The 12,708-nt window shown below is 49.2% G+C and overlaps 5 protein-coding genes across 5 annotated transcripts; 2 read left to right on the top strand and 3 right to left on the bottom strand.

Moving 5' to 3' along the window:
• The first annotated feature begins 409 nt into the window (after positions 1–409).
• Positions 410–1,311, top strand: BDP81DRAFT_42286 (uncharacterized protein). The gene has a single exon (XM_060590031.1). The coding sequence runs from the start codon at positions 497–499 to the stop codon at positions 1,190–1,192; it is 696 nt and encodes a 231-aa protein (XP_060444436.1). The 5' UTR covers positions 410–496; the 3' UTR covers positions 1,193–1,311.
• BDP81DRAFT_482035 (uncharacterized protein) lies at positions 1,271–3,724 on the bottom strand. Its single transcript, XM_060594986.1, has 7 exons — positions 3,079–3,724; positions 2,822–2,995; positions 2,709–2,760; positions 2,393–2,422; positions 2,158–2,347; positions 1,574–1,952; positions 1,271–1,524 (listed from the first exon to the last, which is right to left on the bottom strand). Exons 1-7 carry the CDS (start codon positions 3,547–3,549, stop codon positions 1,420–1,422), a joined length of 1,401 nt encoding a protein of 466 aa, XP_060444435.1. The 5' UTR covers positions 3,550–3,724; the 3' UTR covers positions 1,271–1,419.
• Positions 3,725–6,729: 3,005 nt separating this feature from the next.
• On the top strand, positions 6,730–7,745 carry BDP81DRAFT_321789 (family 11 glycosyl hydrolase; the record flags this gene model as incomplete). Its single annotated transcript, XM_060584648.1, has 4 exons — positions 6,730–6,980; positions 7,039–7,123; positions 7,183–7,569; positions 7,635–7,745. The coding sequence occupies 4 exons, from the start codon at positions 6,730–6,732 to the stop codon at positions 7,743–7,745; spliced, it is 834 nt and encodes a 277-aa protein (XP_060444434.1).
• Positions 7,746–8,396: 651 nt separating this feature from the next.
• BDP81DRAFT_395372 (uncharacterized protein) lies at positions 8,397–8,780 on the bottom strand (the record flags this gene model as incomplete). Its single annotated transcript, XM_060588061.1, has 1 exon — positions 8,397–8,780. One exon carries the CDS (start codon positions 8,778–8,780, stop codon positions 8,397–8,399), a length of 384 nt encoding a protein of 127 aa, XP_060444433.1.
• Positions 8,781–9,586: 806 nt separating this feature from the next.
• BDP81DRAFT_407385 (ankyrin repeat-containing domain protein) lies at positions 9,587–11,267 on the bottom strand. Its single transcript, XM_060589014.1, has 2 exons — positions 10,965–11,267; positions 9,587–10,894 (listed from the first exon to the last, which is right to left on the bottom strand). Exon 2 carries the CDS (start codon positions 10,855–10,857, stop codon positions 9,754–9,756), a length of 1,104 nt encoding a protein of 367 aa, XP_060444432.1. The 5' UTR covers positions 10,858–10,894; positions 10,965–11,267; the 3' UTR covers positions 9,587–9,753.
• Between the last annotated feature and the right edge of the window lie 1,441 nt (positions 11,268–12,708).

Below are 12,708 nucleotides of genomic sequence, written 5' to 3'. Positions count from 1 at the left end.
TCGAGACGCTCTTGGTAATTCCGGATGGCCAAACAACCACTATCTTGCTATGGCTGTCATAAGGCCACCAAATTATCATGCTTGGGACTTCAAACATTTGTTACATCACGCGGGAGACCTAGACTACATTATCTCCCTGAGAAACGAGCCACTTAACAAAAGAGGATGAGTCATTCAAGAACGCGGTCTCTCTCCTCGAACACTATATCTTGGAAAGGCTGGCCTTTTCTGGGACTGCCGAGAAAAGGAGAGATCCGAGATGTGGGCGGACACATTAGGCTGGGGGCCTCATTTTCGCGACCCTGAACCTACGAACTCGAAAAAGGTATTCTCCTGGCGATTGAAGTACTCCGGTATAACAGCGAAAGGAGTATCGCTCAGATATATGGGCTGGCGAGGGCTCATCAGGGAGTACTGTGCTGCGGAACTCTCCTTCGAGTCCGATAGACTCCCAGCCATATCTGGTCTAGCGAGGCTCATTGCAGCAAATCCAGACATGAAGTGCGCATACTATGCTGGCATCTGGGAAAAGTGGCAGATAGACGATCTGCTGTGGTGCATCAAAGAGCCTCTTGCGTACGATACGGAAGCTGTCGGCCCCCCCAACGGCCATCGAGCACCTATTGCTTTCTCGTGGGCTTCAATTGGAGGACCGTGCAGGATATGTTGGCCATTGAGCGAGTACCAGCTCACAGTGAAACCGAGGAAGATCCTATACAGTGCCCAAGCGGTTGGGCGTTGTGTCCCTTTTCGACCTGCAGCATTTACGACGGCTGACTGGAAAAGTGACGGACAATTTGGACGCATAGTCTCAGCATCATTCACTCTCTCATGTTTGCTTTGCTCGTTATCTCAGACCGAGGTAGATGAGTGGAGTGAGCGCGGGCGACAAGGAGATCTGTATAAGATTAAAGATCATCAACAGGCGAGACGGGAGACGGGAATCAAGTTATTTCCGGACAAAGTAGAGAGCAAGCATGTTTCAACTCACAGAGCATCTCTTGCTCATTTGGACCTGATCGAACCAGATCAAAGCTACCGTCACAACGAAGATTTTATCGTTGACTTTAGCCTGATCCTAGCAGCGAGTGGCAATGGTTCGCAGAGAAACACTACCTATAGACGTTTGGGCACGTACTATGATACCTTCTACGAAGAATCATACGTTAAGACCTGGAGAGGCATGTATTAACACGCTAGTGTCACACTTATCTGACCCAGGCAAAAAGCATGGCTACTTTACTCAGAATTGAGGAGGCTTTCTTGCGTGGAAGAATACTTTTGGCCAAATCTAACTCAGTTTGAACATCACTTTTCCAACTCTGTGAAAATTAACTTTTCCAAGCCTCGATCTCAGTTTTATTCTCTAGGCCTGAATACATTATCTTCATAAACATAACAGAAGTCTCAGATCATATTTCACACAGTGTTCTCTTGCTTCCGGGCTTGAACGTCGAGCTTTTTCTGCTTTCGCCACTCCTCGGCATATCTTACGCCAAATCCGTGCTCGAAAACCACTCTGATCTCCTCCAATGTCATATTTGCCGCTTCCGGGAAGCAAAGGATCAAACACCCAGCCCAAGAACGACAACCCAGCGTATAGATCAAATGTGCCTGAAGGCGTCATACCCCGCATCATTGACAAGAATGTCGAAGAGACGATAATGTTGGGACCCCAGTTGAAGATGTTGATCATCATGGTGCTCATAGCTCGGACTTCCATTGGGAGAAACTCGTTCGCTTGCCATGGGACACAGCATAGGCCGGCAGCATAGAACGCCACGAACATGATCATCGCAACAAGAACCAGGTTTGCGGACCAGCCCACCTCTTTTGTGGTCAGCTCCAAAGTGTTGTTGTCCAGGGGGATCCAGTGAAACGCAATGGCGGCGATTGCGAGGCAGACAGGCATGCCCCACATCGTCCAGAGCAGGATTCTTCGCCGGCCGATTCTTGTTGTTGTTGTTGTTGTTGTATTTTAACGCCGTAGCGGCAAGGGCGCAGCCGCCCTTGCGGCAGACCTCCCGAAGGGTATATGGCGTGGAGGGCCGTAGGCCTATAGCTATCACTAGATACAGTCCAGCTCGTCCTCCAAATCGTGCCCAAAGGCAACTATGTGTTTAACCTGTCTCTGGGTGCCGCTGGCTTGCCCGAGACAGTGCTATGGTCGTCCCTAGAACGCAATTCCGCCAGTATCTCCTATCCTTCAACCCAGAGCCCGTAGGCTTCTGGTTTACACAACGTTCTAGTAACCGTCCGGAGTATATCGTAATAGGTAATACCGCCATAAGGGAAACCATAAGGGGAAAACCTCGTAAGATTAGGTTGTAGGGCTTGCTGTTAGGTTCTGTAACGAGTATAGCTGTATATAGCTGTGGCTATACATCGCTACCTAATGGTCGTTTCGTCTCTTCGAGGGAGTCTTCGATCGTTTAAGGGGCAAAGGTGCTGAGAGAGCGAAGTCGAAAAGTCGGTCGGTGATGTTCACTTTTGGGCCCGGAAGCGCCACTTGCGCCGGGAAAGAAAGTCGCCCGTCTCCTTCGGGAGGCTAGATGGAACCTCTGCTCCCTGCCCTACCAGGAAGACTTCGTCTAGCCTGCAGAGGCGAATTCGAGTCGACGGCGGCTCGTTAGGTTGAATAATCGTCGACTCGATTCGAGGGGAAAATGTGCGTTGTTAAGGGTTTGATTAGCGTATAGCTAATCCACCCCAGCGAGCAGCGGCAAACCGCGGGGACTGGGGCCCCTCCTTAGCATGGCACTAACAGCCCGTGCCAAGCTGGAGAGATGTTTCGTGGAGGTTGGGGGATACCAAGTATCACCGACGGAACACCACCAAGCCCAACCATGTATCTCCAGCCATGCGCTGTTGTGTTGAAGGCTGCGGCGAAGGCGTACGCGAGCACGGATCCGGCACCGAGGAAGATCATGTGGATTGAGATCATTCGGCCTCGGAACCTGGCAGGCGAAAGCTCCGCGATATATAATGGTACGATCTGAGATCACAATTCATGTTAGCATATGATCTCCGGTCAAGTCTGAGTCCACTGGGAGAAAAGCATAGCGATATGGAGACGACCATAGTCGCAGAGCCGACACCAAATCCTATCACAAGTCGACCAACAGTCATTTGCGCAATCGTGAAAGAGGTGGCCTGAAGCAGAGCTCCAATAGTAAAGACGACAGAGGCGAACCAAATATCAGGCTTCCTGCCGTACTTGTCAGCAGTTATGCCAGCAATGACAGCACCAATCAAGGCCCCAGCTGCGGTGATTGCCGTGATCAACTCCTTTTCTGAGTGAGTGAGCTCTTTATTATCGAGGTCTTTGCCGATGACAACAAGGACACCGGATATGACACCTGTGTCGTAACCGAAGAGCATGCCGCCAATCGCATTTGCTGCAACGCAGAGCCAGACAAAGGTACCTGGTTTGGTTTCTTCGATCCGCTCTAGGTCACGATTCTCTACGGCTTTGATGGCATCGCTGACTGCATTGTTCTGCTCGACGTGCTGGACGCCTTGTTTGTGGAAATCATCTGGTAGGCCCATGATAAAGAGGACCGTAGATCGGCAGATTTCTGGCTAGAAGAGGGGTTTTGAATATAAAGATCTTGTCAAAGCATGAAGATTGAGATTAGAAACGAGTCCTCTAAGATATTACTCATGTTTACGAACTCGGGGCCGGTGGGATGGCCGAGCTTTATAGACTTTGCAACTTCACCATTTGCTTGGGCAAATGTACCAGATGAACGCAAAGTCCCAAGTTCCAGAGTATCAAAGGCAAGGATACGACGCTTCGGACTAGCGTATGGGATGGTTTCCGGCAGGTCTAAATCGTCCTATGGCGATGCTGCTGCGGGGTTGTTCCTTATCTGACAAAGTGAACACTCTCCGAGCCCTCATCTCGATAACATCCAAGGAAACTCCAGCCGTCTGACATAGCTCCTCGTTTCTATAGGTCAGTAACACTTTCTTGACTCTAGTTCGTCGTATTCGTTGGGTCTCTAGCGGGTCTGAAGCACGGGGAAGTTTGGGGGAAATCTGGATTCGCGGGGTAGTAGACTAGGATTCATCTGGGGAAATGGAGCAATTGCGAGCGCCCCCACCAATTGTGCGACAGTCTATTGCCCAGCTCGTCGAGTCAGGCCTGCCTAGCGCCGCGCCCTTTTTACTCTCTTCGCGCAATGAGGCAAGCGTTTCCGTAGCGAACCCGAGCCGCGGGCTGGATCTATTGCCGTTAACAGGGTAGTCAGCACTTCTGTCATCCCGAATGCTTCGGTTTTATGGCCGCTGACCATTCTCTTGGATGAGTAAACAGTTGGGATACGCTGCAACATTCCGCAGTATGATATTCTTGACGGAAAAGGCCTCTACGAAAGCCCGAACGTTGACGTAATGTCGGAAGTATCTCATTGAAGATGGGCATTTCCGCCGTTTCGCACCTTTTGAGGCCGACGCTGGAGAGTCTGAACAGTCCTCCTCTGCACGAATAAAGCATCGTTTCACCAAGGGGTCAAAATCTCCGGCAAACACCCGAAATAACGACATGTAAGGGCGTTTCCTCTACAACGTCACACAAGGAAACATCGAGGTATTTGGAATTCTGGGAGATATGATCTAGGACCATTTACAGAGTGCCTTCATGGTTGAGAGCCTAAAGCTGTTTGCTACGGATAGATGAACTTCTATGATTTGATCACGGAAAAGTATTGTGATACACTCCATTCCTCAAATTAAGAAGTTGTAGTAAGGTGAGGACGCGAGAAAAGGATTAACGGGGTAGTGCTACTGCTTAAGAGCCAAACTATTACTAGGTACCAGAAGAAACACGCTAATGAACAGTCAATCCAGCACGCGACATCCGAGCCTTTCAGTAGAGTAAAAGATTGAGCACACTGTTGAATGTTAGAGGAAGGATGCATGGTTCTTGCCAGGCTCGGAACTCACTTTCCGGCCGTGTACCATTTGTGAAAGCAACCCCTCGGCAAAGGCACTGTGGAGAGGCTAAATTATTGATCTCCAACCTAACGAGGCACGAGCATCCAACCAGACCCACAACCAGACCCATTAGACCGGCTTGGGTCACGTGGAGAAGCCGGCCTGAAAAGACAAATGGCATATCGTTGTGGCGATGTGGAGTGGGTGGGCGCCTTCGGGCATTTGGTCAATTTGAATCATCATGGAATGGGTGGGCACACCTTGACCGGATGGTCCAAGTGGTAGATCGCACCATGGGATGTATCTATCATTCAAGGTACCTAACTCGGGGTCTTACCCATGGACAGTGCTGACGTCTGTTGATATGCCTCCAGTTGATTCAATCGATCATTCCAAATTGGTCAAGAAACTGAGCGGGACCTCTTTCCTAGAGAAGAAGGGCGCGTGAGTTGACCTTTTTTGTGAAGTTCAATGTAAAATTGACAATAGGTATGCCGATACAAGCAAAGAGAAGACTTTCACGCGACTTTGAAGCTTCGAAATATCACTTCGTAGCATTTGCCCGGGAGGGAAGGTGGGCCTAACATAGGAGTGGTCATCATCAGAAAGCCTTTGTCTTCGGGGTTTCCCCGGAGCGGAGTGTAGCCCCGGTTCTACCGGGATAATCGCCGAAGATCCACTTCGGCCTCGCACGGTCTCGGGCCCGTAAGACCGGCCTCTAATTAAGACCTGCTTAGTAGCAAAGGGGATAATAATGGGCCGAGGTGTTCAAGTTTTCAGTCTTTATCGAGACCTACCGAGTTTCTCTTGATGCTGCCGGACAACCGGACAACCTGACGAAACGCAAGACTTCCTCAAACCCCAACACATCGCTAGCCGAAAACAGAAGCGGAAGCTGACACCAATGCTCCGTAGTACATGCCCAGTAATATCATCGTCAAGGGTGCTTGATTTTCGGAATCAAGACTTCTTAATGGCCCAGACTTGAGAAACTGAAGCTATATCAGTGCTACTCCACGTCGCCTGGCCTCCGCCCGGCTATTTTCACCCCCCCTACAGATCGGGAGGCTCGCCGGCAAATGTCGACCAGACGCCCTCTCTCATTCTTTTGCCGCCGGATAAATCGATGTTCCCATATTAATCAACTCAGCCGCCCTAAAGACCTTAACAATGTTATCATTCAGACACGGCTGAGATATTCCGACTTCCTTTTTCAACCCCTTAGAGACACTAGTAGGTACGACACCGCAGCATTTGATGTATGGAAATTCGGTACGTACATTTTGGATGCTGGGATTCCGAACATTCATCACCCCAAATCTATAACTCACAAGAAACTGTATCATATCCCAGAGATGTGAAGCGTTGAGAAATATGCATGCCTCAATTTTAAGCATACAGATCAAGTGTCAAGATCTTGGGACAAGCATCGAGAAGTTGAAGGTGTTAAACCAAGCCGATTAGATGAACGTTGAACCGATGCCAAGGACTTGGTTCCGGATGAAGTCTTGGGTAATTTGAGATGGACGAAGTGACATTACACCCGTCCTAAACCCAAGGACGAGGTACGATTGGTTGTCAGAGGCACAGCATTTTAGCTTGATGGCGCGGTGGTACTAGTACCAATCTCTGAAAGAGAAGTTTGTGTTACATTCGGCGTTCTTCAGTTGCGTTGGTAGAGCGAGGATGAGACTGAGCGCAACATCCTGCAGATATAAAGCTACAGACTTTCCCTTTGCCTAGACAGTAAACAACGGAGATGAGAGACAATACATCAGCAATCAGATCACCATGGTTACTCTCAACTCGCTTCTCCTGGCTCTCGCCTCCGTGGCTGGTGTTCTCTCTGCTCCTGGAGAGCTGATGAAGCGCCAGTCAACTCCTTCGTCCACTGGAACAAACAACGGCTACTACTATTCATGGTGGACTGACGGTGGATCTCAAGTCACTTACACAAATGGTGCTGGTGGCCAGTACAGCGTTGTCTGGAAAACCGGTGGTAACTTTGTCGGAGGGAAAGGCTGGAACCCCGGTGGTCCGAGGTATGATTGCCCTACGTATAGAAAAGTTTTGATTACTCCTCTGACAGCGCCCTTCTAGGACGATCACGTACTCTGGCAGCTATAACCCTAACGGTAACAGCTACCTCGCCATCTATGGCTGGACTAGGAATCCCCTGATCGAGGTTCGCTTCGTGCCTTCTCACCTTACATGTACGGAAAATCCCCTAACCTTCTCGCACAGTATTATATCGTCGAGTCCTTCGGCACCTACAACCCGTCCAGCGGCGCCACCAAGAAGGGCACTGTTACCAGTGATGGCGGTACCTACGACATCTACGTCAGCACGCGAACCAACGCCCCCTCCATCGATGGCACAAAGACCTTTCAGCAGTACTGGTCCGTCCGCCAGACCAAACGCGTCGGCGGAACCGTCACGACCGGTAACCACTTCAAAGCCTGGGCTCAGGTGGGCCTCAACCTCGGTACTCACGACTACATGATTGTTGCCACGGAAGGATACTTTAGCAGCGGATCTTCCACAATTACCGTTGGCGCTTCTGATGCTGGTGGTGGCGGCACCAGCCCGCCCACGACTAGCCCTCCGCCCAGCAGCGGCGGCGATGGAACTGTGAGACCTCAATTCTTCACTCTAGGACTTCATTGACTAATGAATCTTCTCTTCGCTACATGTAGTGTGCTGCAAAGTGGACTCAATGCGGAGGCTCCGGCTTTACCGGACCGACTTGCTGCCAATCTGGGTCCACGTGCCAAGCCTCGAACCAGTGGTACTCTCAGTGCCTGTAAAACCTGCACTTTGTGAACGGACATGCCGTGTGAGGCTTATAATCTCGCGAGGAAGCACAGGTCAGGGTAAACGAGAGGCCCTCAATAACCCATATTTCGCGGTCTATGACTAGGTTGCCTCTAGGAAAAAGACAAGGAAAGTTGGCGGCAAACCTTTTTCAAATAAGATAACTATGTCTATCGACGAAATACAAGGTACTTGATTGAACGTGTCAAAGTGCTGCCTTATCTTAAAACGTTCCTCCACTGCAGATACTGGAAGAAGCGGACAAAGGTCATTAACTTGCAACGTTGTTTATTGATTATTGATTAAGTCTATTCTGCATTCAGGCAAAGGGAAGATGTATCGTCAACGAACGAGGCCACAGTTGTCAAGATATCAGTAGTGCCATACAATCGTAACTCCACCCGTGTTATGTAAGGTAGACTCTAGTCGAAGCGTGCTCTTTGACATGAATGCACGGTAAACCCCTTGCCGGAGGATGTCCCGTGATTGACATACGCGGTTCTCAATCCTCATGAGACTCCTGGAGCTGGATTAAAGGAATGTATTGTTGATCGTGCCGCAGTGGCGTTGTTTTAGACGTTCTTAGGCCTTTGATGTATATCCACTCGATGTCGTCTTTTGATCATTCCAGGGAGCAACTTCTTTCAGTCATCTTTTTCATCAACTTCGCCTCTCGTCAGAAAACCGCACAACTTGTAGTTCCACGCGAATCCCTTGATCCCATCCTTCTCATCAGTACACCTGTCTGCAGTGCAGAAGTTCATGTGATATGTCCACCATGTTCCGACCGTACCCCAATCATCGTCGCACCACTGCCTGCGAGACATTTTGAAAACGTCGCCGACGCCTATAATCTTGTTGTGATTCCATCCGAAGCACTCTTGGTAGCAGTCGGGAAGCTCGTGAATGGGGAGGACTTCGTTCTCGTCTGGAATCTTCCAGCCGGGGTGCGTCTTGGGATCTTTCGCCGTGGTGACGCTTCCGAAGACGAGAAGAGAGAGCAGAACGTTTTGTATATTGAGTTTCATCTTTTCGGATCCTCAAATGAATTTTGATGTCTCAGATATTGATATGGAAGATTGCGGAGATGAGTACGTGCCGAGAACTATTGCGTGCCAAAATTTGTATGTAATTTGTTTATCGTAAGTAAGTAAGGTAGGCGAGAAAGTCTTATGTAGGTGCACCAAGAGACTTAACGGTGGGCAAGGAGGTCTAACATGAAGAATGATAGAGAGAGACAAGAAGGGATATGTAGCCTACACAACATTTCTTCGTGGGCAGCGCTTGAACAATTTACAGACCTAAGTAAGTGCAGCGTCTCGGAGTTGCGAGGATTGCAGCGGCTGCAGCTCAAAATCAGGAACACAAAATCTTTTGGAGTTGAAATCAAAGTTTTACTTTCCCAAAAACTACTAGAAGGTAGAGAAACCCTGATGGCTCCAAACTTCAGGTACTCGTCGACCTATTACCTTTCACTCTCAGCCTTGCCTCACTTCATCTAACAGTCATTTCCGTGTCCTGAGCATCCCACCCTGACAGATCTGAATCGGTACCCGTAAGGAAAAAGGTCGAGGCTTTGGGTAGAATAGGGGGCTACGTCATCAGCACATGAGACTGTCTCTCATCACATCCAGTGCGAATACATTGGTCACAAGAGAGGAATGAAGATCGAACAGGAAGAGCAGAGAGGCGGGAAGCGTTATGAAACTTCCACCTAGAAAGGAGACGTGGGGCTTCTAACAAGGCAGTAGAGATAACTCACTATTTAGTCTCGGATGGCAGATGCAGGATTTCGGGCTGCTGGGCAGCAGCGGGCTGTTATGCCCCGGAGGATCTCTCATAAGTACATTTGTATCCTCAGGCAGGATATTTATGAACTTGACCTTAGATTTCCAGCCTCTCGGCTAGGTAATATCACTAAGTATCTTAACTACGACCTTAAGTACATGGACTTAATTAGTGAAAGTCCTACAGCTTGTCGTGACATGAATCTAAACTGAACTAAATAGTCTCTTCTGGTATCGTTCTGTTACCGAGTTGACGAAGCACTTGAAGCTTCTTATCAGTATTCCGCACAATCTGCCGCTGAGGCGTAGAGTCCCACCACATCCTGTCGCTCTTCGTCGACAGAAGAACGTCCTCCAGTTGGACTTTCACCCCGTTATTCACGCGAGCACCTTTGGCGATAAGACGCTCGAATGTCTTAGGTAGGACGTCCGGGGAGGTAGCAAGTATGATGGGCCTTGGTCCAGCGCCGGCTCCTCGTGTGGAAGAATTCGGATCGGCTCCATGGCGTAAAAGTGAGGCAACTAGTTCATCGTTGCAAGGCACTCCTGGTTGACACTGTCGTAGTACGGCACCTAGAGGAGTATTCGACCAGAGCTCCGGTCCCTCTGCCTCGTTGACATCGGCGTTGTGGTCGATCAGTATGTTTGCCACTGAAGGTCGGTCGCTCTTCAGGCATATGTGGAAAGCAGACATATGGGGGCGCATAGAAGATACGTTCTGCGAGTTGGGCTTAGCCCCAAACTTCAACAGTGTGCGAATTACGCATTCAGGGTGATTTCCTTCAATAGCCGCAACCAGCGGGGTCACGTCATCGTCCCAACCTGCCGTTCCCAAAGTATTGACGACGCTGGAAAACCCCCCAGTGAGCAGGACCTCCATGAGCTTGGGACACTTGACCGAGTGAAGAAGATAGCTTTTCTGCGCCCACAAGCCGTCCACTGCATGGCAGCCCTGAAGGAGGTATTGTACAACATCGATCTTGTTGTTCTCGATCGCAATGCTTAAGGCAGTCTCTCTGGTGAGAGTTTCTCCAAAGTCAAAGCCAGGATCAATGACTGGACTAAGGGGACCTGCTCCGTGGGCGACAGCCATTTTCACGGCACTCAGTTGGCCGGATCTAGCGCCCCAGCATATGGCCCAGTGTCCATTGAGCGAGTCTTGGTGGTAAAGACTCCATCCGACAATCGCTGCACATCTACGGGAGCACCGAATGAGCGATAGGGCATCCTTTGCGGGAAGTTGAACGCCAATCTCGTTCAAGATCTCGTATGGGAGTCCATCGATAAATTGGACGTCTCGAATTTGAGTTTCAGGCATCTTCGTGGGTTTTCTCGTCGCGAGGATCTTACGAAGGCTAGTATGGGTCAGTAGATAATTTGGTAACTCAATGAAGGAGGGTGAACTGCGGAATCAATGCATCATACCAGCTATATCTAAGGCCTGCTATAGTGTCGGTAACAACTAATGTACCTAAGTGGATAGCGTGAGGGAATTTCGAACAAGATGGCCGAAATGGAAGTTAGGGAAACCCCAAACCATTTTCAAACAGCTGGATAACATAAATATGGTAAAGCACAGAGAGCCTGGTTGAGAAAGGTCTAGGTGGAAAAGAGGAATGAGGGAAGTGGAAGGTGGGCAGCGCGAGTGCTAAAAAACGACCATGAGAGAGTCTAAATACTGACCCACGAGCCGTGTGGTCGATGAATGAAGGTTTACGGGTGTTGAGGGTGGCAAGGGAACTGAAGGTGATGAGGAAATGAGCTTCCTCATAGACGTGGATGGAAAATTGTAGGTGAATCAGCCCAATTGGGTGTAGTCGAGACGATGGCGGTCACGTGTTAACTAAGCAACCGGCTGGGTCTTGAGGCACGACGTAGCCAAATCTCGGGGATGAGCTATAGGGGTTCAAGGAATTTAACACCCGGATGGTTTTGTTTAACTTCTGACATGTAGTCTTCTACCGCTCAAGGGGTATGGGGATGGAAACATTTGCTCAGCCAGCAGTGCCAGTAAACCAAGAACCACGTTCAGACCAAGTCATATATGCAGACTTGGGGACGGCTTTAGATAAATTGAAGACGAGGATGGTAGCAGATGACTAGGAGACCAACGTCTAGACAGCGGTATGTTAGGTCGCAGCGCAGCCGGGCTGCAAGTACTCTACTTCCCTAAGGCCTGGAGTTGAGCTTCGCAAGGCGCGGAATTGTACATTTACGCTGCTCTATAGCGCCTATACATACTTCATACCTACCTTACGCATTACTAAAGCTTTTAATCTTTACGAACTGGAATTTACAAAGATGAATAACTCGATAAGGCACACTCGCTTTTATCCTAAGTCCCCTAACAGGTAGGTAACAAATAGAATGCCTACCAGCACACAACGAGCCATCATCTCAGACCACCGCTACAGCATTAACCTCTCGAAAGCTTACGTACTCTAAGAGGAATACATAGATGTCGCAGCGCCACACGTGGCGCTGCTGGTTACTGCCGTACGATACCGCTTTCCGCAAGCCGCTTACCCGTCTTGTACGGTATAGATATGACCCTCATACGGATCTTCCACTTAGAGGAATCAAGCCACTTTCTATTATATATGTCTTCCACTTGCTACCTCGCTTTGTGATAATAGATGCTAGAAAGTAAGGACAGCAGTAGTAGCGATAGTATCAACAATTATAGAAGCACTAGCATCAGCAGTAATGTCAACAGTGATAGCAACAGTTAGAGTAGTAGTACTGATAACAAAAGTAACCATAGCAGTAATAGCAGTGATGATATAAGTAGAAAGAGAAATATAAAGGAGAAACAAAGGTAACATAGAATATTGCGCGGCAAACTACTGTGTCACACAGGGCAGTTGCCTAGCTGGGACCAGTGGGGCAAACATCCCTGCAATAAACCCGATGTCAGCCCGCGTCACTGATACGGATCCTGCCAAAAGTCCCCTGCGAGATGATAGTGCCTTGGAATTGCCAATCTGCAAATGCGGAAGGAATTCAACATCCGCTTGGTGTGGCTGCGCATCTCAATCTTCATGTTTGTTTTGTCCATGTCGAAGAAGAACAAAATTGTTGAAATGCAATGAGTGGCAAGAACGGGCTCAAATCAGCGCCTAGTTTGCGGAAAGGTCCGTCAAATATCGGGCGAAAATGGGCAACAGCT

This window comes from Colletotrichum phormii, assembly GCF_030913505.1.
Source record: "Colletotrichum phormii strain CBS 102054 chromosome Unknown BDP81scaffold_12, whole genome shotgun sequence".
Lineage (NCBI taxonomy): Eukaryota > Fungi > Ascomycota > Sordariomycetes > Glomerellales > Glomerellaceae > Colletotrichum > Colletotrichum phormii.
The sequence above is the reverse complement of the archived record's forward strand: the minus strand, read 5'-3'. Positions and strand labels throughout refer to the sequence as shown.

Coding starts and splice junctions, on each gene's coding strand:
- BDP81DRAFT_42286 (XM_060590031.1), top strand. CDS start 497: ATGAAGTGCGCATACTATGCTGGCATCTGGGAAAAGTGGCAGATAGAC.
- BDP81DRAFT_482035 (XM_060594986.1), bottom strand. CDS start 3,549: ATGGGCCTACCAGATGATTTCCACAAACAAGGCGTCCAGCACGTCGAG. Junction 2,996..3,078: donor GTGTCGGCTCTGCGACTATG/GTCGTCTCCATA, acceptor TTGTGATCTCAG/ATCGTACCATTATATATCGC. Junction 2,348..2,392: donor AGAGACGAAACGACCATTAG/GTAGCGATGTAT, acceptor TACTCGTTACAG/AACCTAACAGCAAGCCCTAC.
- BDP81DRAFT_407385 (XM_060589014.1), bottom strand. CDS start 10,857: ATGCCTGAAACTCAAATTCGAGACGTCCAATTTATCGATGGACTCCCA.